The sequence below is a fragment of the Enoplosus armatus genome, chromosome 6 (assembly GCF_043641665.1).
Source record: "Enoplosus armatus isolate fEnoArm2 chromosome 6, fEnoArm2.hap1, whole genome shotgun sequence".
Lineage (NCBI taxonomy): Eukaryota > Metazoa > Chordata > Actinopteri > Centrarchiformes > Enoplosidae > Enoplosus > Enoplosus armatus.
This window is the reverse complement of record NC_092185.1, coordinates 19,535,812-19,558,162: the sequence shown is the minus strand read 5'-3', so window position 1 is coordinate 19,558,162 and position 22,351 is coordinate 19,535,812. Positions and strand designations below refer to the sequence as shown.

Sequence of the window (22,351 nt, the reverse complement as noted above, 5' to 3'; positions counted from 1 at the left end):
AACAGAGCAAGAACTTTTTCAGCTTCCTAACGACCTAACCTTAACTGAACTGTTCTCGCTGAAGGCTAAATAAAAAGGAGCACCAGAGTAGCAAGATAACTTAATGAAAAAATATATCAAGACCAATTTTGAAGAGTAGAGCCCAGCTACAGCAAAAAAAATTAAAGGCTGAAAAGGGATGAATAGCCTTAAAAATCAATATCATTTTTTAATCCCTGAGGGCAGCTTTAAGGAAAGTTTTCTGGCAAGTAAAATACATTAGTTTTGCACACAAATGAAATCATGTCCAGTAGGTCTGTGAATAAATATGAACAAAGGGTGGACACAGGGTAGCATTAGTAAATGGATACATGCAGCTTTCCATTTTTCAAATTAGCAAAATTTCAAAATTAGTGACATTTGAACCAAGCAAAAGCACAACCAAAATGTTAATGACATTGGTTAAGAGACGAGCAGCAGCGCCTCGTGTAAACAAAATTTGTTGGGAGAGACAAATTTTCTAACAAAACGAAAACGGGGATGACCCACACACATGAATTCATGCTTTTTTGAAATAATATAATAATAACCTTAAAAGTCACCTCTGCTAAATGTATTAAATAGGCCATTGCTCGGGCACATACTGAAAGAACTAGCGGTTCTGAACACAAGGACATCTCCTCTAAGCTTTTAAACCACAACACAACTGCTGCCTATGAATTCAAATAGTATGTGTAGGACTCTCATTTTATTCATTCAAGGTTTTAAAAAGTTGATGAAGTACCTCGACAGCCTCATTATCTGAACTTTGTGCAAGTACAAGTGCCATTCAAGGGTTAGTCCAAAAATGTAATAACACATTACCCATCAGGGCAAGAAACACCGTGGTGTTAAGTGTTTTCAAGCCTTGATAGCCTCATCTGTCTCTGGAATACATTACATGGCAGCACAATATACTATGTGAGTAAAGAGAAAATGAATACTTTGGAAGTTGGAAGGGTTGGATGAGAGGTTGGGAAGTGAAAGGTGAGATTCAGGTGTTGATCTGACCCCAAGAGAGCAGAACTCTGTGAGAGCGACAGCCTTACAGCGGGCATGCTTGTGAGTTCACTGGTCTCTGCATGTGTTTCTGCATGCTCCAGGAGAAAGGCCAGCCGATAGACAGATAGAGTACGAGTCTAAGGCGGGATGTCATGATCCCTTTTTAAGTCTGTGCTACCTCCAGACATGGACTCCAACCAGACCCTCACTGCCTCGTGTCGGGCGGATGTGTGGGCGGGGGCTACGTTCAAACCACGAAGATACAGAACAACGAGGGATAGATGGCAGGGAAATAACAGTAAAGTAATTAGACACATGGGAAAGAACATAGCAGAACATAATAGAACAAAGCAGAACAAAATCAAAAGAGTTGACAAGGAGGTTAAATGGCGCGCTGGGATGTGGTTGAAGAACTTTAAATTCACCCCAGAGGACCAACAGCGACTCTGGACGACAAATTAAAAGATTGAACACAAAATTAGACATTCCAAGAACAAAAAAAAGCAATGTGACTAAACTGTACAAAATCAGAGATGATTATAAACAACAGGGGGGTTAGTTGGGGGAGGGAGCTCCTCCTGACACACAAACAGAACAGCAGCAGCCACACTGGTGAAATGAGACACCCTGATCCTTAACCCTGTGAGGCCTACAGCTTGGGACTCGCCCAGCAAAGCCTCCCCAGGTGTTCAGCTCCTCTGGGTGGGTTACCTGTGGAGGAGGGCTGCATGAGCTCAGAGGGTTGGGAGAGTTGGGAGGCTGAGGCCGGCTGGCCATCCTTGTCTCCCTCAGAGTCCAGGTGTGTTTTCACCAAACCTGGAATGGTCTGGGGATCCACGGGCTGCAGGACTTGTTGGATCTGCAGGTTCCTGGCTAAATGAGGGAGTCAGCATATGGTGTGGTGTTGTGTTTTTTGGGGTTGTGGTGAAGTTGTGTGTTATCGGAGACAGAGAAAGAGAGATGAAAGCAGGTGTGCAGGAAAGGTAGAGAAACATAGCGGCAGAAGAAGAAGAGAGGAGGGAATAAACAGGACAAAAATGAAAGAGAGAAAGCAGAGACAGTTAGAATACAGTGGCAAAAAAAAAAATCATCAGAGGGGCGAGGTAGAGGGAGGCTGCATGCACTAGACAGCAAAGAAGTCAAACCATATAGTGAGCTTCAAAGGTATAACTGGCTACAGAAAGAAATAATATCCATTTGTTGAACAGAAAAAGTCTGCCACTCAATACCAAACCATAACTGCAGAGCCTGGGGGGTAAACACAAACGTCTCTGACGTTTATCAGGTTAGTGTATTAAAGCCATATACAAAAACAGAGGTATTAAACAGCAGGTTAAAGTGGGAGGAGACTCACAGTGAAACACACTTATGAACACAAAAATCCAAACACAACTGCAACCAACAAACCAAAAAACAAAGACAACACAAAAGTAACAGCCACACTCTTATTGAAGAAATCCTTGAAAAAGAAACCCAAACCAGCCATTATTATACATCACGCTCAAAGTTACTGCAAACGCATCCACAGGCACTTCTGCTGCTACCTTTAAATGTACCAACATCCTCTTCATCTGTGAGGTGCTTCTCCAGCCAAAGGCCTGACTGGAGCTCTCTATTCCAGGGGCAGTAATCCCCCTCTGCCAGCAGGGGGAGACAGAGGCCCAAAAAAAAAAAAAACATACAGATACACACATACATGCGCACATACACAAACAGTGGTCAATGGGGGGGGAGGGGGGGTAATGAAGAGGAGGGGATGGAAAAGAAGGAAAGAAGCACAGGATGAGGACAGAAATGTCTGAGACAGTGACACTTCGACAGATTTTGATAAAAAGCAATTGGAGTTTTGAACAGTGGGGGTCTGAAGTGGGTGTTAACATACACCAAAGGAAACACAGGAACCATGTTGTAACCACACCAAGAGTGAAAAAACAAATTTACCATCGCTTGACTCCTCATCCTCTTCATCCTCATCTTCATCCTCCTCCTCGTCCTCTTCCTCCTCTTCATCTACTTCCCCGTCTCTGCTGACTGCATCGGCCAGAGCTTCATCCTCTCCCTCCTCGCCCCTCAGCTTGGCGTGGAGCTCTACCGCCTCCTTCCAGGGAACGCCACCGAGGTCTGAGGGGCTTTGAGCTTGCTGTTCCACCTCCTGATCCTGATCCTGATCCTCCTGCTCATCCTCCTCCTCCATGTCTGACTCTGAGCTACTGTTGGAGAGGGAAAAACAGACAGTATGCAACATCAGTGAAGGAATGAATGTCAACTTGTTCCTATTGTACAGTGTTTGACTTTCCATTTTGTGTAGGACTGTAAGAATAAGTACTTTCCATAACGTTTCTTACATCAGGTGTTAAAGCCAAAAATTACAGTAGGGCCCCAACTAGCAATTATTTTCATCATTGGTCTCTATTTTGATTAATTTATTGATATTTTGATTAAATCTTTAAAATGTCAGAGCCACACAGGAACACTTTGCTTGATTGCTTCTAGTGGGCCAAATAAATAGCAAAGGGTCAGCTTCAACAAACAATATCTTCATTTCAGCAAATTATAAATCCAAACATTCAGCATGCTTAAGACATTCAAAAACAGTGCCATGTAAAAAAAACACATATCCAAATCGTTTTTATGCTCTTACCTGGAGCCCAGGTCAGCGTCTGTGGCCTTGTCCAGCACACTGCTGAGATTGTGTTCTGCAAGTGTCTCCTCTGGCACCTCCTCCAGCTCCTCCTCCCTCTGCAGGGACAGACGGTAGTTCTCCAACTCGATGCGCTCTGGAGTTCCCCGCAGACGTTTGGCTAGGCTGGGCTCCTGCAGGCCGTTGACCTCCGGTACTGCGGTTGAGTTGAGCGGGCATAAGGTGGAGACAGCGGGTGAAATGATGACATCAGGGTGGGCAGCAGGTTGGAGGTAAGAAGGCAGAGGAAAGAGAGCACAAAAGAAAATGCAACTGAGAATCAGGTATGTACAACAGTAGAGAGGAGAGGAGCAAAGGGGAACACAACCCTCTGCAGTGCAGGAGCCATGCGGGACACGTTTAAGCCTTTAACTGTATTTATTGTGTCGCCATTTGTGAAAATCACTGCGATTATGGCTACAACATATCAGCCTAGTAGCATCAAATCCATCACACATCCAACAATGAAACTAGTGCATTTCCATACACAGTTGTTGTTAAATGACTTATTCCCATTTACTGCAAGTGTTGTAACACAGCAACTCTGTATTTTAAAAAGGACAAAGTGACAAGGACACACCAATTTAAGATCTATAACTGAATTTATTGCATTAGATTATATTCCTACAGCAAATAGTATCAACAAACACAGATAAGTTTAACACTCTAAAAATAGTTCTGCCATACTACAGTTATAGGTACAAGGTTGGTGCCTTGCCTTTTTCCCATCCTGAGAGGCAAATCTTAAAACTGTATCTTTTTCTGAAATGTACATTTCAAATTGACTTGGGTGTCAGCGAATGGAAGTGGAATGGATCAAAGTGTTTTACACACATTTCCACTCACTTAAGCAGAGAGAGGACTCCAACCCTCTAATTAGGACGAAATGACAGACAATTCCAAAAGCAAAGGCCCTCGTGTAAATCCCACTAAAAAAGGACGGGTGGGACAATGAATGTGTGATATTTGATACGGCAGCATATGTTATGTTAGGAATGTGGTCAAGCGACTGCAATGGTTTCCTTTAGGTTGGTTCACCTTTCCATCAAAACCAACCCTGACATTAAAAGGGATAAAGCGACCCACGACCTAACAAATTCCAAATATATTCATATTTATCTTCAATATTTAAAATAACGAACACTATTAATTGTATCAGGGAATTACTAAAATATTAGGAATAGTGATAAAAAAAATAATGAATAATGAATAAATAATGAATAATAAAGATGTAGATTTTACTTTGACTTCCCATCACCATGTAGTAGACTGACTTCATATACAATGTGACATAATCTGATACCTAAACAGATATAATGATGTGTATCTATCAGTTATTGTAATACTATTATTCACCCATTAAAGTAATTATTTAATATTACATATGGTAATGGTATTACAACAGTATTTATGAGTAACCATTTTAATTCATAAAACTACACTTGCCACACAATGCAGCAGGCCTAAACTTCAGTTATTCAAATTCCAATTGTTCTTTTTACCAGCCGGTTCTGTCCAGCCCTTTCTAGCCACATGGATTTTATTTTACTATAATATGCTATGCAATTAATGTAGCAAAGATGTACTATTTTGAGCAAACAAACAAGGTCTTAGCAGCAATCTGTCAGGGGGTGAGAGGTTGAGGGATGCAGGGGGACAGGGCAGCCGAGAAAGTCCGACAGAGGAGTGAAAATCACAGGAGAACCAATCACAGGCACTAATTCAAGCACTAGTAGAGCTCTCAGTTTTAAGCTGCTCTGATAGGAGGGGGAAAGGTAAAGCTCACAAAAGCACTGATACAGGCACTTCATCACAATGTGGTGAGTTTCAGTAAGCGGTAGGATACTGTAGGTGCAGAATAGCTTACAGTGAGAAAGAAACACATCACAGAGCAGGCTCTAAAAGAAACACATCACACAGGAGGAGGTAGACTAAAAGAGAGCAGTCACAGGCCACTAGCGGTTACAATCACAAAGGAATAAAGCTTGGCTCTTCATTAAAACACAGGCAGGCAAAAATCACATTTAAGTAATTCATTTGGGAGGTAAGAATGTATTGTTGAATGTCAAATTTGAACTGATATTTTTAGCTGAGAAAGTGGGCACATTACTGCCACGTCTCATGATAAAATCAAAACAGGAAGCTGTTAAACAAATAGTTAATAATGCTGCCTGGAGAGGAACTCTGTCCAACTGTTTTTTAATTTCCAAGCCAAGAAAGATAAATGAATTTAAGATGCACCATTCACTTCTAAAAGTAAGCTGCCAGAGCGCTGCTTAACTGCCTCGGCCAATCACAAGCAATAAAATGGCTGCTAACAGAAACAGAAAGAATGCTGCATCTTCAAGACATAAATCAATCACTGAGACGAAGAATCACAAGATTTACATGAACACTCCGCAGGCTCAGTGAGTCAACACAATCAGCTAAATCTATACAGTCCCACTGACATTAGTTGGCAAAGAGTAAAAGGAAGTAAAGAGGGGGGAAAAAAAGGAGGGACAAGAGAGTCATGCTAGAGGAGGTTGAGCAGGACATTGATGGTGAAACAGCAGAAGAGGTAGATGCAGTAGGTACACAGGAAGGGAGAGTCTAGGGGGTTGTGTGCCACCTGGTGGCAGGTCCAGGAGAGTGTGCGGCAGAGGGTACGCAGCGGGACTCCCACGCCCATGGCCAGACGGCAGGGCGCAGCCACCACAGCAAGAGAGGAAAGTGGGGTACCTGAGGGCTGGAGCTCGGCTGAGGGGGCTGCCGCTGCCATCGCCCTTCCGGGGGCATCCACGGTCGCCGTAGGAGTTTGGGGCGAATGGTTCTCCTGCAGAAGGTAGAGAGACAGATGATGTCAACCACGGCAAAGTGTTGGGAGACACATGTGCTCTTGGAAGTTCAGAGCACAAGAACAAAAGGTTCCCTCCCTAAGGGCTTACACGTGGGAAACATGCTAACCTCTACCTAAGCACTGCATGCTGAAGATAAACCAAACAATTAATTTCTTCATTATTTGCCGGCCGATCCTGATTTCCACCAGGATTTCAGGTACCTTAGCAGTGATTGGGGCAGGGGAGGGAGCAGGCCTCTTTCTCTGCGCATAGCCAGACAGACGGTAACAGTAGTGGGGCTTGCAGTAAAATTTCCCTGCAGGATAAAAGAGACAGACAGCACATAAACAAATAAATTCAATACATAAACAAATATGTGCACTGAATATTCTGCAAATTTCACCTCACAGAGTCCATAGGCTTCGTCTGTTCTGCAGAAGTAGACTGTGTTTGTCATTTAGAATTTAAAAGAAAAAAAAAATCCTCCTCTCTGTTTCACTTTAGATGTTGAGTGGGTTTTAGTCCCACGGCGAACTCCGAAAAACAGCTACTCTGTGTCAATGAACAATCTGCTGCCTGTCCTTGAGCACAATAGACACCTCCCAGAGAGCAAAAATATGGGACCATGAGACTGCACTCGACTCTGGGGTCGATGTAATGTAATGTAACGATAAAAGCCAGGAAGTGCTGAAATTTCATAGCATCTTTGGAATTATTCTGGTGGCATTACGTTTCAGTTTGTACAAAAATGAGACAAGCCTGGGGAGATTTGGTGCCGTCTATGTGTTGCTTGAGCTCATTCATCTCAGTGTCTCTGGGTTGTATCCATGGGTGGAGGAGGAGATTGTGGTGCGCATTGTCTGTCGGCCACAGTCTCTTTTTTTGATACAACCAGTAGAGAGCGCCAAAGTCTAAAAATGGTGGTTTTAAGATGCATCGACTGATGTAATACTTTTCTAGCGTACATTAGCCCAAGCTTTATTCTGGTGTTGTGATAAGTTTAGCAGCTGATGTTTAAGAGCTTCATGACGGAGGGGACACCATTGGAACAATCACAAAGAAAAGCTATCTTAATGTTACTCTCACCATCCTCCACATCGAAGGCGTAGGAGGACAGTCGCAGTGTGGTGCCACAGTATTCACACTTGAAGCAGCTGCGATGGAAGAACTTCCCCTCTGCACTCAGCCTCTCCATCACGTACACGCGCTTTCGGCAGAAGAAGCACACATCGCTGCCGCCAATGTTGACAGGAAACTCTTTTCTGAGAGAGCCCTGTGGAAGGATAGAGCATCGATCAGTCCTTAGAAAAAAAACATACGGAGGGGAGGGGAGAGGAGAGGCTGAAATACATCAAAGATTTAGTGGACATCAAGCCACAAGCTCACACACCAGGCCACTGTCGATGTATGCTGAGTATTAAGCTACTTTATAACCTAATAACAAGACCACAACAGAGCGAGTCAAAGGTTATTTATCAGTAAGAGTGGGGATCATCGAGCAAGTGATCTACAAACACAACGGTATCCCAAACTGCAGTTACTTGCTGAGCAAACACACACTCTACAGCTAAAAGGAGATGGATCGAGGTTAAACGCTGACTAACATGCAAACAATGTATCAACAGCATATCGTTGTATAAAACAACACTCTCTGGCAAGTGAGGCTTTTATCTATCCACATGCCTTCTGCCCCTGCATGCTTACCAAATCCCTCTTTTCAGGTAGGGGCTTAGGATCTTCCTGAGACTGAAGCTGATTGGCTATCTGCTCAGCCAATGTGCTAACTCCGCCTGTGTACTTCCTTACATAGCGCTATCAACAGCATTAAGTGGGGGGAAAAAAAAGACAGGTGGACAAACATTAGAAAATGATGGATGTAAAAGAAAGATAAGATGAATACAGAGGGAAGAGGTGGGAGGAGGAGATCACTCGGCATAGCAGCATGAGCTTCAACACAGGGGGCGTTCACAAACAATAACGTCTGACAGGAGAATTAGACATGACAAAGCAATGTTTCCATGCTTGATTGAGCAAGTGTTTAGATGCTCTGGCAGCTCCACCTAGCTGCAAAACCAAATATAGCTCATAAAAAAAAAAAACTGCCCTCAGTCAAAGAAATGATTCCACTGGTCAGTTACTTACCAACAAAGAGCACTTTTGGATTTGGGACGTCAGAAAAAGAGATAAACTATTTCAACATTTTGAAAGACATCAGCTACTAAATGGACCTGTGCTTCAGTAACATCACTGTACGTGCTTACATACTCAAGTAAAGCAGTCATGCATTTTTCATTCACATGCACACACACTCACACTCACACTGCACTGCTGTATTACTAATCAAACAATTAATATGAACAAAAGAAAATGCTGGAAGGGACAAACTGGTTTGTTATTATCTGAACTCAGAGATCAGTCAGCAGATGAAACCGTCTTTAGTTTAAATTCTGAATTAATCTACACCAGGATTAGGTTTCAATCTATTAAAACTAAAAAAAAATTTTAAAAAAAGCTATCTTATCCTCTATATAGGGGAAGAATTTAGGTCACATGTAACATGAGGCAAACCTAAGTCATGCACACTACTACTGTGGATGAGATCTGAGCACGCTTTGCTGCTTTGCAAAGTTGTTGCTCCGCCACAGTTGGAACTGTGCTTGTCAACATGGGAATTACAGTAGATGAGGTTTTTGCTGCCAAGCCGCTCTTCCTATCAAAGACAACTACTCGGGACTCCCGTGGCAACATAACTGTGGGAGTTATAATTTAGTTCAAACACGCCCCAGCTAAGAATATTTTGATATCTGTTCAGATAGAGTCACAGTCACGAGGACCGTTTACTCGTCCACATACTAATCACAACAAACACTGTAAACAATTAACAACTTGCAAATGAGTTTCTTAATATTTCACAACAAGCAGCTTTTTCCAGCCGTGTCAGGTGAGCTTAAGTGGTGTTCAGCAACTTCTGTAACTGAGTGAGACAATGCGACTTCCAAGAGCAGGTGTAGCGTGTTAGTGTCACCACACTGCAGTCTTTCCAGGAGTGACGTGACTACCTGTCTCAAGGTGTCAGAGGAGGAGGGGGGAGAACTGGGGGCAGCCTGGGCTCGGGCCAGGTGCCATTGTTCCATAACAAAACGTGAGGGTTTTTTCTGAGGCTCCAAAAAAAAAAAAAAGGAGGGAGAGAAATTAAAAGTTACAAAAATGTTAATTCAACAATTTAACTATGACATTTTATTTAGAAATGTCCTGTTTCACACCAACCTTCATGCTCTTTATGTTTCTCCTGTCTAATAATATTCACGTCTGCACATGTGCAAATGGCAAATAAACTCACTTTCACTTGACTGAAACATCAAAATTGTGTGTTTTCCGTTAGCTGTCATTCCCGCTCGTGTTCTATGCTAAGTCATTAGCATAAATTGCTGAGTAAGAGGAGGCAGGTGAGCACTATTGAAATAAACAACTCTTAGTTCTTCTTCTGTTTTTACTAGCTGTACTTTCATACAGCTTAAAGATAAAAATGTAATGAATCCTACAGTTGATTTCTTCCCGGAAAAAAACTTTATAGTCATCTCCTCTGCTGTCAAGGTTAGCCATGATACCTTTGTCTATTTAATACATAAACAGAGACTTATTTTAACCATCACCTTCACAAAACCATAAATCATTTTTTCTCACTTACCATTTATTTTTACTGCTATTGTGAGTTCTTATTTACATGCTGCCCACTTGCAATCACTAGTTTAACCTAACGGTGCATGTTGACGTGCACAACTAACAGCGCCAACAGCCTCCTGGGGATACATGGATGATGTCGGTGTGTACTCTTAAAAAGGCAAGTCTCCCAAATACTTGTGTTCATTCATAAATATCAGCCTGATATTCAACTTTCTGTGTTAATAAGGAAATTTCACCTTTGGTGCGGCTGGCTTGCCCTCAAACTGAGAGGCAAGCTGCTCAGCCCTCTCCTGAATACTAAGCACATATAAGGGCATTTGGTCATCAGAGTGCAGAGGGCTTGCTGGCTCCTGCAGAGAAATAGATGATTCAATCACAAAAGGGATGTACATGGAGGAAAATGTAGTTATTGTCTGCCTTTTTTACTAGTTTCCAAAAACAATCTCCTTTCCAAAAAGCTTGTCATTGTGGTTAAGACCATAGATGGTTTGTAAGCCACTTTAATTTATACAGTAATGTAGGCCTGAGTGAGGAAACTATGACAGCAATGCCCTGCAGTTAGTAAGGCTATGTAGCAGAAACACAACAGCCTGCATTTGAGATAAATTAAACATGAATTGAACAAGCTTGAGTGAGCCTTCAAGTAAGGTCTTGTTCTCAAAAAGTAAAACCTTCCACAGAGGGTGGTGTGTTAGAGTCTCAGTCCACTGCACGAACAACCTAACCTGTCTGGAAGAGTCAGTGGAGGATAGTGGTGAACCAGGGCTCTCAGTCAGGTCGCGGGACAAGTTCCACTGCTCTAAAAAGAAACGGGACGGCTTTTTCTTAGGCTCCAGGGAGAAAAGAGGAATGGTTGGAAGAGGGAATTAGACTCAGGAGGATGCGAAGACAGGCTAAGAAATGCGCCCAATAAAACCTGATGACGCAACATCGGAAATCACGTCCTCATAAAAATGTCCATGCATGGTGTTCACCTTTGGTGGCCTGTCAGGTTTGCCCTTAAACTTGGAGATTAGGCGGTCAGCCCTCTCCTGTATACCAGGTATGTGAATGGGTCCTGGGTCTGTCAGGTGCAGTGGCTTCCACTCCTGCCAAGGAAGCTCTGTTGAGACTTAGTGATGATTTTGGGTGTAGCTTATATAAAGAAAAGCCAGATTTGGCTGCTTGTTCCATAAATAAATAACTAAAAGGTCAGTGTACACCAACTCCAACCATTATCTCGTAAAAAAAAAAAAAAGCCAACCACAAACAAGTTGAACACATCCATGCAATCACTCATTTACTCTACCCCGCATTTCAGAGGCATCTCGTAGTATTCAAGCTCCTCTTCCTCCGGACTTTGACGCAAATGCTTGAAGGCAGAAATGATCAGACACACATACTGTATTAACTTTTGGTTTGCATCGAGCAACAAATTCTTCCAAAAAGGAGTTGCTGACTATTGTGTTAGAGAGCAGCTTGTTATGCAGAATCTCTGACAATAAGTGCAAACTACCCCAGGTCCCCCGAGCCTACATTAATTTACAAGCCGTCACATCTCAACAACATACCCTTCAGCATGAAAACAGCTCCTCTGATGCCACGCACTTCCCACTCACAGGGAAGCAAACAAGACTGTAACCTCTCTAGGAAGTTCATTTGGGGAAATGCAGCGTTTTGTTTTTATTTACACTGCACACTGCAGAGGACATAATTAGACAGGATGCTTTTAGAGAACAAAAAGGGGAGTAGAGGTTAAGGGACACTAGATGGGTTTGCCATGGATTTGTGGCAGAGAGAGAGACAGACACAAACAGACAGATACAGCAGACTGTGTGTCACCTCTGAGTGAAGACAGAGCGAGGAAGTGGAGGAGGAAGAAGGGAGCAGAATGGTTTTCTTTGGGCAGCTCCGAGAGGACAGTTGGTCTGCGCCACTTCTGGCCTTGAGAGATGAGGGACAGGAACAGCAGATTCAGCAGGAGATGATGAGAATGATGATGAGAATGATGATGAGAATGATGAGCTATCGCGAAGAGTAAATGTGCTTCATACTCCTAATTGCTTTCATTCATAGTAGGGTAATACATTTGAATGTTTTCAAGAGGTGAAATGATATTTGATGATATAAATATTTGTGTATATTCTCAGCATACATTTCGTAATCCATGTGGTTAACAGAATTAGTGTGGTGTCCTGACACACTGGCACACACACATTTCCATACAAAGGACCCACAAAACAGACCACGCATAATGTATCGCAAACTCACTTTGTAAATAGAGTTTAATGGCTGTCAGCGAGAAATTTCCAAAAGGGGATTTAATTCACTGGTGCTGTAATTAACTTTGATATAAAGTTTAAAGGCTAGTGTATAGAAACTTTCCTTTGTTGGTCATGAAAACATAAAGCAAAGCACAGAAAATGAGTGCAAGAAAATCATAAAAACAAGGCATGAAGGGAGATTTCCTTCATGAAAAAAAGACAAATAACATTTTGCCAATACACAAGAATGAGCACTGAATATAAGAGTGGCTTAAAATATTCTATCCTAAACATTCTGTGTAGACAAGCACTCGGGATTATCAAGATTATTTCCAGTCTTTACAATGGACTTTCAGCTAATTTGCTCAGCAGCTAGAGACTTACTGTGCAATGAGGGGACAATTAAGAACAGCAGTGAATTAAACCCCATTTAAGAGGAGGGTTTGAAGCTTTAAATCAATGTCTGTGATGTGAATGCTTAATCTAGTGACAAGACAAAAAAAAAACAACTTTCTAAGCATCAGCAGGAGAGAACTGGTGCTGGCACATAACTGAGCCGACACTGTTATTCGCATGAGAGAACAGCAAAGCAGCACGATAATCAAGCAGACTTCTACTGTGGCTGGAGGAGTGAATGTAGCACTGGATCTTGTTTCTCAGTAAGCAACATTTCGACACACCTACGGGTCGGGTTGGTGGCTATCAACTTATCAGCTTAACTGTATCTACTTCCATGGTGAGGGCAGGGAAACCTTGACATGGAGCTCTCAGGTCATAGAACAAGTAAGAGAGGGAAGGTAGACATCGAAGAAGGAGACTACCCATTCTGTTTCTGTATTCCTTATCTCAAATATACACACATGCCCAACACTTAAAATACACTCATCCTACACAGCAGAAATATATAATGTACTCTGTAAAGTTTTTTGGAGCTATGGAGCTGTGTTTTGATGAGTGTGTCCCTGTTATGTTTGTATCTTACGCATGCCCACGCAAGTGACATGATATTACTGCCAATGCTTCCACACTATTCCACTGATCGACAGGTGGCCTTGACTCACCTGCAAAACGCAGGGATGAAGAAGACTCCAAGCTAGCAAACATGGATGTAAACCATGCCGAAGTCAAATAAAAAAGAAGGCAAACTGGCTTTGCCAATGTTTTATGTGGAAGAAAATGCATTCGACAGGTTTGTTAGGCCTCAAGGGTACACATAAAGCTTTTTGGTGAGAAAAAATGAATCGAAACAGAACTTTGTCTGTTTGGAAGAAATCTACACAGGGTACCTTTAATTGTCCAACTACTGCTAACAAAAGCTGACTGCACGTTATTATGTCAATCTTGTTATCATTTTGTGTTTTAAACATTGCCACTCAGTAACAGTCCCTGGCCTGTTAGCATTGTGTCATTTTTACAGCTGTATTTCTAACTTCAACCCTATATGTGTCTAAACAAACCCACCATTCGATGGGCTGTCACTGCCTACAAATGTGAATTTGTTTACTGCTGACCTGTTTCAATGCAGTTGCTGAATAACATTTCCTTTTATATTGGAAAAAAGAAAACTTTGTTTAAACAGGTTTTGACAAGGTTTTGGAGTCATGAAACACTCCCCACTGGGGCTCATTTGGTTCTCAGTGGATGTTTTCCAGGATGTTGTATTCTGTAATGAGCTCAGGAGATGTTGTATGGCTTAATGAAGCTACCTTCCCTTCCCCTTGCTTCCCCTTGGATTGAAAGGCCAATCCATTTCCATCTGTAAGGGGGGGTGAATCTGGACTTAATGGGATGTGAAAGGAGTTGGGAGGACTACCAGGCCAGCGTAGCTAACCATACCTGCTCCCCTCTGTTGGGCAGTGTCTGACACTTGATCATTTCTTTGTAGCGAATGCTCAGCTGCTCCTGCTGCTGTGTGCGTCTCTGAACCAGGACGGGGGAAGCAAGGAGGAGAAACCATGATGGTGTCGCACTCTCATGTGTCTCTGACACACACACACACACACACACACACACACACACACACACACACACACACACACAGACACACACACAAAGCTGCATAGCTACTTGATTGACAGGTTAAAAGCACTCACACAGTTTTGTGAACCACACGACAGGAGCTATTGAGTTAATTCCTCCGAATCTCACACAACAGATCTGCGGACTGTCTACAGAGAAGGTGAGGCTCAGACTAGTACTAGGTCAACACAAAGCAGCTCTCCCCATTATGACACAGCACAGGGACATATGGTTAGATGGTCAGTCTAGTTGTTAGTCTCTAGGGGGACAAGGTGGGGCGTTTCCACTCTTTACCTTTCTCCATGCTGGGACCGGTGCCAGGCGCACTGGCTCATTCACAGGGGTTTGGGGCGGGGTAGGGGGCAAAAGGCGGTCCAGATTGGGCAGAGACTCCCCCTTTGCAGCCAGATGAAGATGAGTGACAGGGAGTGTGGCCAGTAACAGGCCCGAATAACCATGCAAGGCATCATGAAATAGTCCATGATGGGAGGTGTAAACAAGGAGAGAGAAAAACAGACAGAAGGAAGTGAATCATGAGTGGATGGAGTCACAGTGGTTGGAAAATATGTGTTTAAAACTAATAAGGAAGTGACAAAGAGTCATAAGAAGATCATGCTGAGATAGTTGTGTACTATTTATTATAGCACTTCGGAGATATTAAATAGTAAATGTGATGCAGAATGTACATCACAACAGATGACAAGAGAGGAAATATCTTTGGCCAAGCAACTGCTACACTATAAATCCTCAAAGCCTGTCATTATACAAACCGTCAAATTACTCGTTATTAAGTTTTGTACTAACACAATCATATAATCTGCTACTTCCATAGACGTCTGATGGCCAAATCAATACACAAACAGAAGCTTTTACATAAAAAAAAAAAAAACATAAAATCAGAAGCAGCTATTTCAAGACACACACGACACACAGTACCAAGACATTTTCTCCAACAGCAACAGTTGAGAGTCGTCTTTCTCTCCATCAACAATGCTGTCTAGTGTTCGTGTGGCCCACTCCTCCCTCCCACTCTCAGTGGCAAGAAAACAGAAAGCTCTGCGAACCAATTCACCCGAGCCCTGCAAGCCCAGTCAGCATTGTGAGGCCACCTACACGATCCAGGAACAATGACCCAGCCTGACCAATATTAGCATAATACAGTGGCCTACAGCTCGTCAATCATGAGACCAGAGGCCCAGTCACACAGCGTGAAATCTACATGTTCATCAAAATATTCATTGTGAGGACAAACAAATCACAAGGAGTGTTCAAAAATACGACGTTCAGAAACTCTGAACATCTATTCCCTGTGGCTTAATCTTTTTCCATCCTTCTTTCAGCTGTAACACCACAACATAAACCACTTCCTCCATACCTGTCGTTTGAGTCCCGTAGGCTGCGGAGCGTTCTCCTCAAACTTGGCGAGCAGCTGGTTGGCCATGACCTTGACTTTGTTGTGGTTCCCCACAGCGGAGGAGTCAGTTTTTCTCTCCGACAGGATCGCTGGGACAGAGGGCCTGTCGTCACGGCCGGCCCTGGATACCTCCTCCTGTGAGAAAGTAGAAAAACAGAAAAGAACAGTTTGCACGTTGCTGTCAGTCTAGTGGGATTAATTAGTCTGTTCTGGTTGGATAGGCAGCTCGACCAACAATCACAAGCTCAGCATCTGAGACGCTGTCGGAACTACTCACATCTTCAGACTGGCTGGTTTTCCTTCTCTTCCCCAAACCGTCCACATCCTTCTCTTTTTTGTCCTGTTGAAGACACGTCATGAGTTCTTTTCACTCCTACTATAACAATGAAGTGATGAAATGCCATTTTTGAGGTTCCAAGACGGATCAAGGCGTGCTGACACGCAGTTCTCAGACACTGACCTTCGGATTTCGTTTCCTGGATATTGCTATGCTCTGACCAAGTTTGCTGAGGAAGGAGATGGGAGATTTGGTGCTGGCTATCAGTGCTGCCTTCTCCTCAGGACTCAAGTTGTGGTTATCTGAAGATTAAAAAAAAAGATTATGAGTAATTATGTTTTCACAGAATCTGTCAGAAGATTACACATATGTAATTACAGACACCTCCCAAAACCAGATCACAGAAGAAGAAGCCCTACTGTATCACCCACTCTCACCTCCGGGTGGCACTGTGTCCTTAAACATCTCGTAGAACTGGCTGAGGTACATGACCATAGAGAGCTTGTCTGGCTCTACCACAGAAGACATCTCCTTGCCAGTCATGCAGGGCGAGATGCCAAATTCCCTCTCCGCCACGTCAAAACCCAACTGGTTGTTCTTCTCCTGGTCCCGCTCGTCCAGAGAATCAAAGTCACTGAGGGCAGGAGGGAGAGACCAAAAGACAAAGAGAGAATGAGATGGGACAGGAAAGATGTGGAGGATGCACAAAGCTTATCATAAAGCGATAAGCATTCGTCTCAATAATCTTAATCTCTGCTGTTCCTGTAAATGTAACATGAATACGTACAGATAGGCGACACATTCACTGCTGAATTTTGCAGTTTGTTGACATTAAATTAGGTTGCGATTGTTTATTGTATTACTGGAATCTAAAAAAACTAAATTACATTAATATTTTTCTGTATACAAAATAATAGAGAATAACAAATATGTGACTTTTGCATCAGCACTGACTATGACACTGCCATACTGAAACCGGAAACCAAGTGAACTCTTCACCACATTTGTGTATAGTAAATGAGAGTTGATTATATTATATTTGAACTCCATGACTGTATTACACAATATATAATGTGTTTGAATATTGTTATAAAGCATTAGTAAGTAATCAATATTAACCCACATTGTAAAAAAATCAATGCTGTATAAACCTGCATTAACTGATTCTTTTGGCCACTTGGGGGCAGCAAAAACAAGCTGTAAACACAACGTAGACTTGGTGTCATCCAGTTGATCTGGTAATTGTGTTAACAAACAGATGCTTATTTATAAATCCAACAAACACAGAGCAACATTATCATTCATTTGGAGTCCTGTTTCTGGCCACCTGATGAAGTCCAACATCCACTCTCCTTTGAGCCCTGTTTTGCTCTTTGCCAACTCCTGAGGAAAATATCAGGATATTTAGCTGCAATTAGAGCAATTACTCCATCGAAAGAAAATTAATTGCCAACTATTTTGATAACTGATTAATCGTTTCAGTCATTTTTCAAGCAAAATGCTGGTTCAAGCTTCTTAAATGTAAGGATTTTCTTGCTTTTCTTTGTCATTTACGATTGTAAATGAAGAGTCTTTGGGTTTTGGATTGTTGGTTGGACTAAAGAAGCAATCTGAATATGTCACTTTGTGATGAGCATTTTTCACAATATATTGACATTTTATAGACTAAACGATTAATCATGAACAATCTGCAGATTAATCGATAATGAAAATAATCGTTAGTTACAGCCCTGCTTTAAAGCGGTGGTTATTCTCGGTAGGTTTGTTACTACGAGCAACCCCTTTCACATTACACAGTCATTCGATCCATCATCCAACATAAAAATATTGATTAATACAATCCAAACATCATAGTTGGTGATCTCCTGATGTGCAATGTGATTTGAAATGAGGGTTTGCATACAATAATAATAATAATAATAATAATAATAATAACAACCTATTTGACATAGACACTAACGTACCCAATATCTTCAGGGAAAAAGTCTATATTTTCCAGCAGCTTTGGTTCTAATGGAAATGAACTGACAGTGAGCCTCCATTAAACACTAATGAAGAAGCATTTCTTTGCAGCAGGCTGCTGTACACGTTGTGGAAAGCATTACTGTAAATGTCATTATACTGCAGCTGAAAATACCATTACCATTGGTCATCAATACATCTCCACTGCACATGTAGTCCATTTAAAGGCATTAGCTTAAGAACATCACATCAGGCACAGAGAGGATGCTCCACTCAGTTCCCTCTTAACAGTCCATCTTGTACATGCGTGCACCTTCACGCACTTTTCCCATGGTACCTCCACTCATCCCTCTCCCTCCCCTCCTCCCATCATCTGGCCTATCAAAGGCAGCAGAGCACAACTGCTACACTACTTGGTAAAGTTCAGGCAGGACACAGACACTAATAGCTTATAATGTTAATTGCCACGTTGCCTCCAGAGGGTCACAAACTACATTAGACAATGAGGATGGAGACTGTGTTTATAGAGTGTGGGAGGGGAAGGAGAGTGTTTGTGTGTGTGTGTGTGTGTGTGTGTGGGGGGGGGGGGAAGCAGGGATATGAGGACTCCCTTAAGGGACCCAAGAGGCCATTATGACTGCTAGCTGTCACCTCATTTACAGTGATATACAACTCAAAACCAAGGTCCCAGCCAGACAATAAACAGAATTTGCAACCAACAAAAGCACATAAACACAGCAGGCCCATCGTTCCAGGCATTGCAGCAGTTTTAACCCTTTCATTCTGACCATGATGGGATACACTTGGCACAGTGTGTAAATGTCTTGCCAACGGTGCCCCCTGTGGTGTGTGTTCCACATGTATTTCTTTAAACTACTCACATGAGATCTGGTCTGTATCGGTCAATGAGGGCACAGAGGGCCAGACCGCTCTTCCAAGACATGGTAAGGTCTGTTACATTAACGTTCCTGTATCCCTCCGTTTGTCTCTGGCACCAGTTCAGCAGTTTACTGGATCGAGCTATGGATTCTGGTGTGGCAAAGAGGGAAAATAAAAGGCTTAATGTTAAATCAGTGGGCTGAACAGAATCTGGATTAAACATGAAAAGAAATATGAACTGTTTCTGGGCAGTGCTACACATCTCTTGCTGGGCAATCTCATGGCCTTAGTAAGGCAAGGCTGATCATAGGATCATAAAGTTTTGTCATCCGTGGCGTCATCATCATCATCATCCATGTTAGTACCAGTTTTAAACAGCCAATGAGGAAGTATTATGTAACGTGAGCTGTAAAAATGTACCAATGTTAAGGAGGAAAAGGATGCAAATGAGAGGTTAGGAAAGGATGCAGAACTCACAGGAAACCTTTAAAACAGCTGGAATGAACATTTAATGTTGAAAATAACCAGGGAGCTGGAATGAGAGACTCAATGGCCGAGGTAATACACGCCAAAATAATTTCAGAGGCTGCAATCAGTCCATCCACAAGCTCCATCATTCCACAATTCATTTTGCATGATTAATTTGTGAGTATATAGCAGGTAGACTTCAAAACTGTTAAAACTATTAGGAATCCCTGAAAAGCAACACCATGCATTTGGACTTTGTGTTACCTTGCAATTGCTTGTCAAGCAGGCAATTGTCTAGAGTGAAAATAGTCCATTATTACATTTCAGCAACAGTGATTGCAGCAAAATCCTACACTGATCAATCAGCACATTAAGGAATGTCTTTTTCCACACCACTGAAACAGTTTGCAGTCTCTTTTTTAAGCACGTAAAAAGATACAAACCATTCCTGGCCAACTTGGGTGTCGACGAGTTGATCACATTCTCCATTTCAATGCGCATTTCCCTGGACTCCCCTGTGTCCAAGAAGTGCCTCACCTGCAACACACACATAATTACTACATATCTTAAATCCCAAACATACTGTATCGCATGAACAAAACTTGTGTCTCTTGCCTGTAGAAATATTGACTGTTTATCGTTTACTGATATTATGAATCTATTGTGAAGCAACAGTAGAGACAAAGATGGCGGCTGCAGTTTGTTAGCTCTCACACTCACCTGGCTGGGCTTGAGGAAGTTAAGGCTTATGTTGGGGTAACGTGTGGTAGGATCCACGCTGTATTGACTGAAGTTCTTACTGACGTTTTCTGGTGTGGTTTGGGGCAGTAGACGGTATATACTCTCCCTAAAGCAAAGAGGAAAAAATTAAATAACATTGTTCTTTAAAAGCACAGAGAGTTACTGCAGAACAGAGGAGTCACATTCCATTCAGTTCTTATAAGAGCCTCTTATCCCGTTAGTACTAGCAGAGGTGGGACTGATGCTTGATATCACATACAGGCACATTTCCTAGTAAAGCACTTAGAGATAAAAGGGTGTGTTTGAAGAAACAGAACATGTGTGTGTGGCTGTGTGTGCATGAGTGTGTGAATGTCAGTATAAGAGCAGGGAGAGTCTCGGTGTGTATGCAGCAGTGTTTCCACACCCTCACCTCTCAGCCAGAACCTCAAGAGGGGTTTTTCCCTGAGCCCAGCTCCTCACCATCCAGCCTGAGTCCATGGCTGCCAGGAAACCTCGGGCGATGCCAGTGCCCATGGGCCAGAAGGGCTGGAGACAACAGCGGACACCACATTCAACAACCAAATATGGCCACAGAAGAATATAAAAAACCAAAAGGGGTAGAACTCTGACACAAGATTTAAAGAACAACTTGAACTTGTAGAGCTGTAGAGCTGTAAACGTGATCTCCTGGAAAGCTTTAAAAACCTCTGCCTGTCTCTCTCACCTCCAACAGGCTGTCGCCCACGAGCGCCACCAGCAGCTTGTGGCCGTTGCGTTGGCGCACCAGGGCGGCGTTCTCTGACGCATACATGCACGTGAAGTCGAACATGGCTACGTCGGGCTGGCCGTAGTGGTTGATGGCAAAGTCCAGCGTGGGCAGCTGGTGGTTGGTGGAGAAATCCGCAGCCTCACAGGCATAAGACAGCAGGGCAGCCTGGTCCACATTAGCCCTGGATAGCAGCAGCTCTGTGTCTGCATAGTCCTACAGGAGAGATAAGAGAGATGAGATTAGAAGTGGCATCTAGATGAAAACTCAAAAAAAAAAAAAGCAGACGTCCAGAGAAATGTGATCAAACTGTTACAACTTAAACAATCAGCAATTCTGGAAGCAGCAAGAATTTGGAGGAGGTTGTGATGCAATCTGTACAGTTATTATCATACTGCCTCCATGTATTCAGACTATGTTAGGTATTCTACTGTACGTGGAAGAGCAATTAAAATCTCATGAAATAAGTGACAATATGACATTTGGCGATAATGACATTGTAACAGAAAAAACAAAGCATCAAGCAAAGAATAACCAAATATCATATCAAAAACTAATAGATACAAAATAAATCAAGAATCCTATACATCTGTGAACTAAGGAACAGTTTGAAGTTGAAGCTATAAAGAGGCCCTAGCACTTGCAGTGGAATGAACTGTGCCGTTCACAAGTCTCTCCAACATGTAGCATCAAATCACTGCATGCTTTCAAAGTGACATGTTTTCCTAGAGGGCGGTGAGAGGCACATTCCTCCACCTTCAAGCTCCCTGGTTGTCCAATGCCAGGCTGATGGTGGTGATGCTGGGTGAGGGGAAGGGCAGGGTAGTGGAAGATATGATTGAGGGTGGCTTTCTGATTTTGCGTTGCTGCCTTGAACTGTGTGGACTCGCCGCCCTTCCTCCTTCCAAGGGGGGAAGGACTGAGTCAATTTCATTGCTATAAAAGGATCTGTCTAGGACTTTGTATTAAAAAGGGAACTTCCAGCCTTTTCATTAACATGTGCCTACATACTCCAAATGCCCTCTGGCTTCAGACCTCAGTGTACACCAAAACCTCATTAATGTCATCAGCTCGCCATGAAAACACACACAGACTTGCACACACATGCGCAGGGGGCCAGCTTATACCCGCCGAAATATGACTATGCCTACGTCAGACAGCTAAAATGATATAAAGAGTGATGACTGAGAATAGGTTTGCAAAAAACGCTAATTTAAAGAGACTTTGGAGGGAATTTAAAATCCAAAAGCAACCACACAATCATAATGCACCTTCAGTTATGTTTGTACATGAAGACAGACATGTAAAAAAGGTCTTTCCGGTTTCCTGTGGAAAGTGGCCAGGGAAAGGAAACTACCATGTGTAGTGAGGACACAAACACTCAGTAAGTGTGCTTG

At 42.7% G+C, this 22,351-nt stretch overlaps 1 protein-coding gene across 3 annotated transcripts in view; it reads right to left on the bottom strand.

Moving 5' to 3' along the window:
• The window catches only part of mical3a (microtubule associated monooxygenase, calponin and LIM domain containing 3a), a 42,964-nt gene that overhangs the window by 16,962 nt on the left and 3,651 nt on the right, over positions 1–22,351 (bottom strand). For 2 of the 3 annotated variants that reach the window (XM_070906675.1, XM_070906674.1), the window contains exons 7-32: positions 20,913–21,170; positions 20,619–20,734; positions 20,186–20,312; positions 19,909–20,002; positions 19,730–19,759; positions 19,000–19,147; positions 16,594–16,790; positions 16,340–16,458; positions 16,157–16,219; positions 15,841–16,014; positions 14,760–14,861; positions 12,025–12,126; positions 11,492–11,554; positions 11,178–11,291; positions 10,929–11,033; positions 10,440–10,553; positions 9,579–9,680; positions 8,224–8,331; positions 7,606–7,792; positions 6,741–6,835; positions 6,422–6,515; positions 3,662–3,857; positions 2,962–3,230; positions 2,565–2,657; positions 1,732–1,893; positions 1,199–1,261 (exon numbers count right to left, since the gene is read on the bottom strand). In XM_070906675.1, coding sequence (XP_070762776.1) covers positions 1,199–1,261; positions 1,732–1,893; positions 2,565–2,657; positions 2,962–3,230; positions 3,662–3,857; positions 6,422–6,515; positions 6,741–6,835; positions 7,606–7,792; positions 8,224–8,331; positions 9,579–9,680; positions 10,440–10,553; positions 10,929–11,033; positions 11,178–11,291; positions 11,492–11,554; positions 12,025–12,126; positions 14,760–14,861; positions 15,841–16,014; positions 16,157–16,219; positions 16,340–16,458; positions 16,594–16,790; positions 19,000–19,147; positions 19,730–19,759; positions 19,909–20,002; positions 20,186–20,312; positions 20,619–20,734; positions 20,913–21,170 — 3,295 coding nt within the window. Of the gene's footprint in view, positions 1–1,198; positions 1,262–1,731; positions 1,894–2,564; positions 2,658–2,961; positions 3,231–3,661; positions 3,858–6,421; positions 6,516–6,740; positions 6,836–7,605; positions 7,793–8,223; positions 8,332–9,578; positions 9,681–10,439; positions 10,554–10,928; positions 11,034–11,177; positions 11,292–11,491; positions 11,555–12,024; positions 12,127–14,282; positions 14,367–14,759; positions 14,862–15,840; positions 16,015–16,156; positions 16,220–16,339; positions 16,459–16,593; positions 16,791–18,999; positions 19,148–19,729; positions 19,760–19,908; positions 20,003–20,185; positions 20,313–20,618; positions 20,735–20,912; positions 21,171–22,351 lie in introns of all 3 variants that reach the window. The other variant, XM_070906673.1, reaches the window with a different exon arrangement.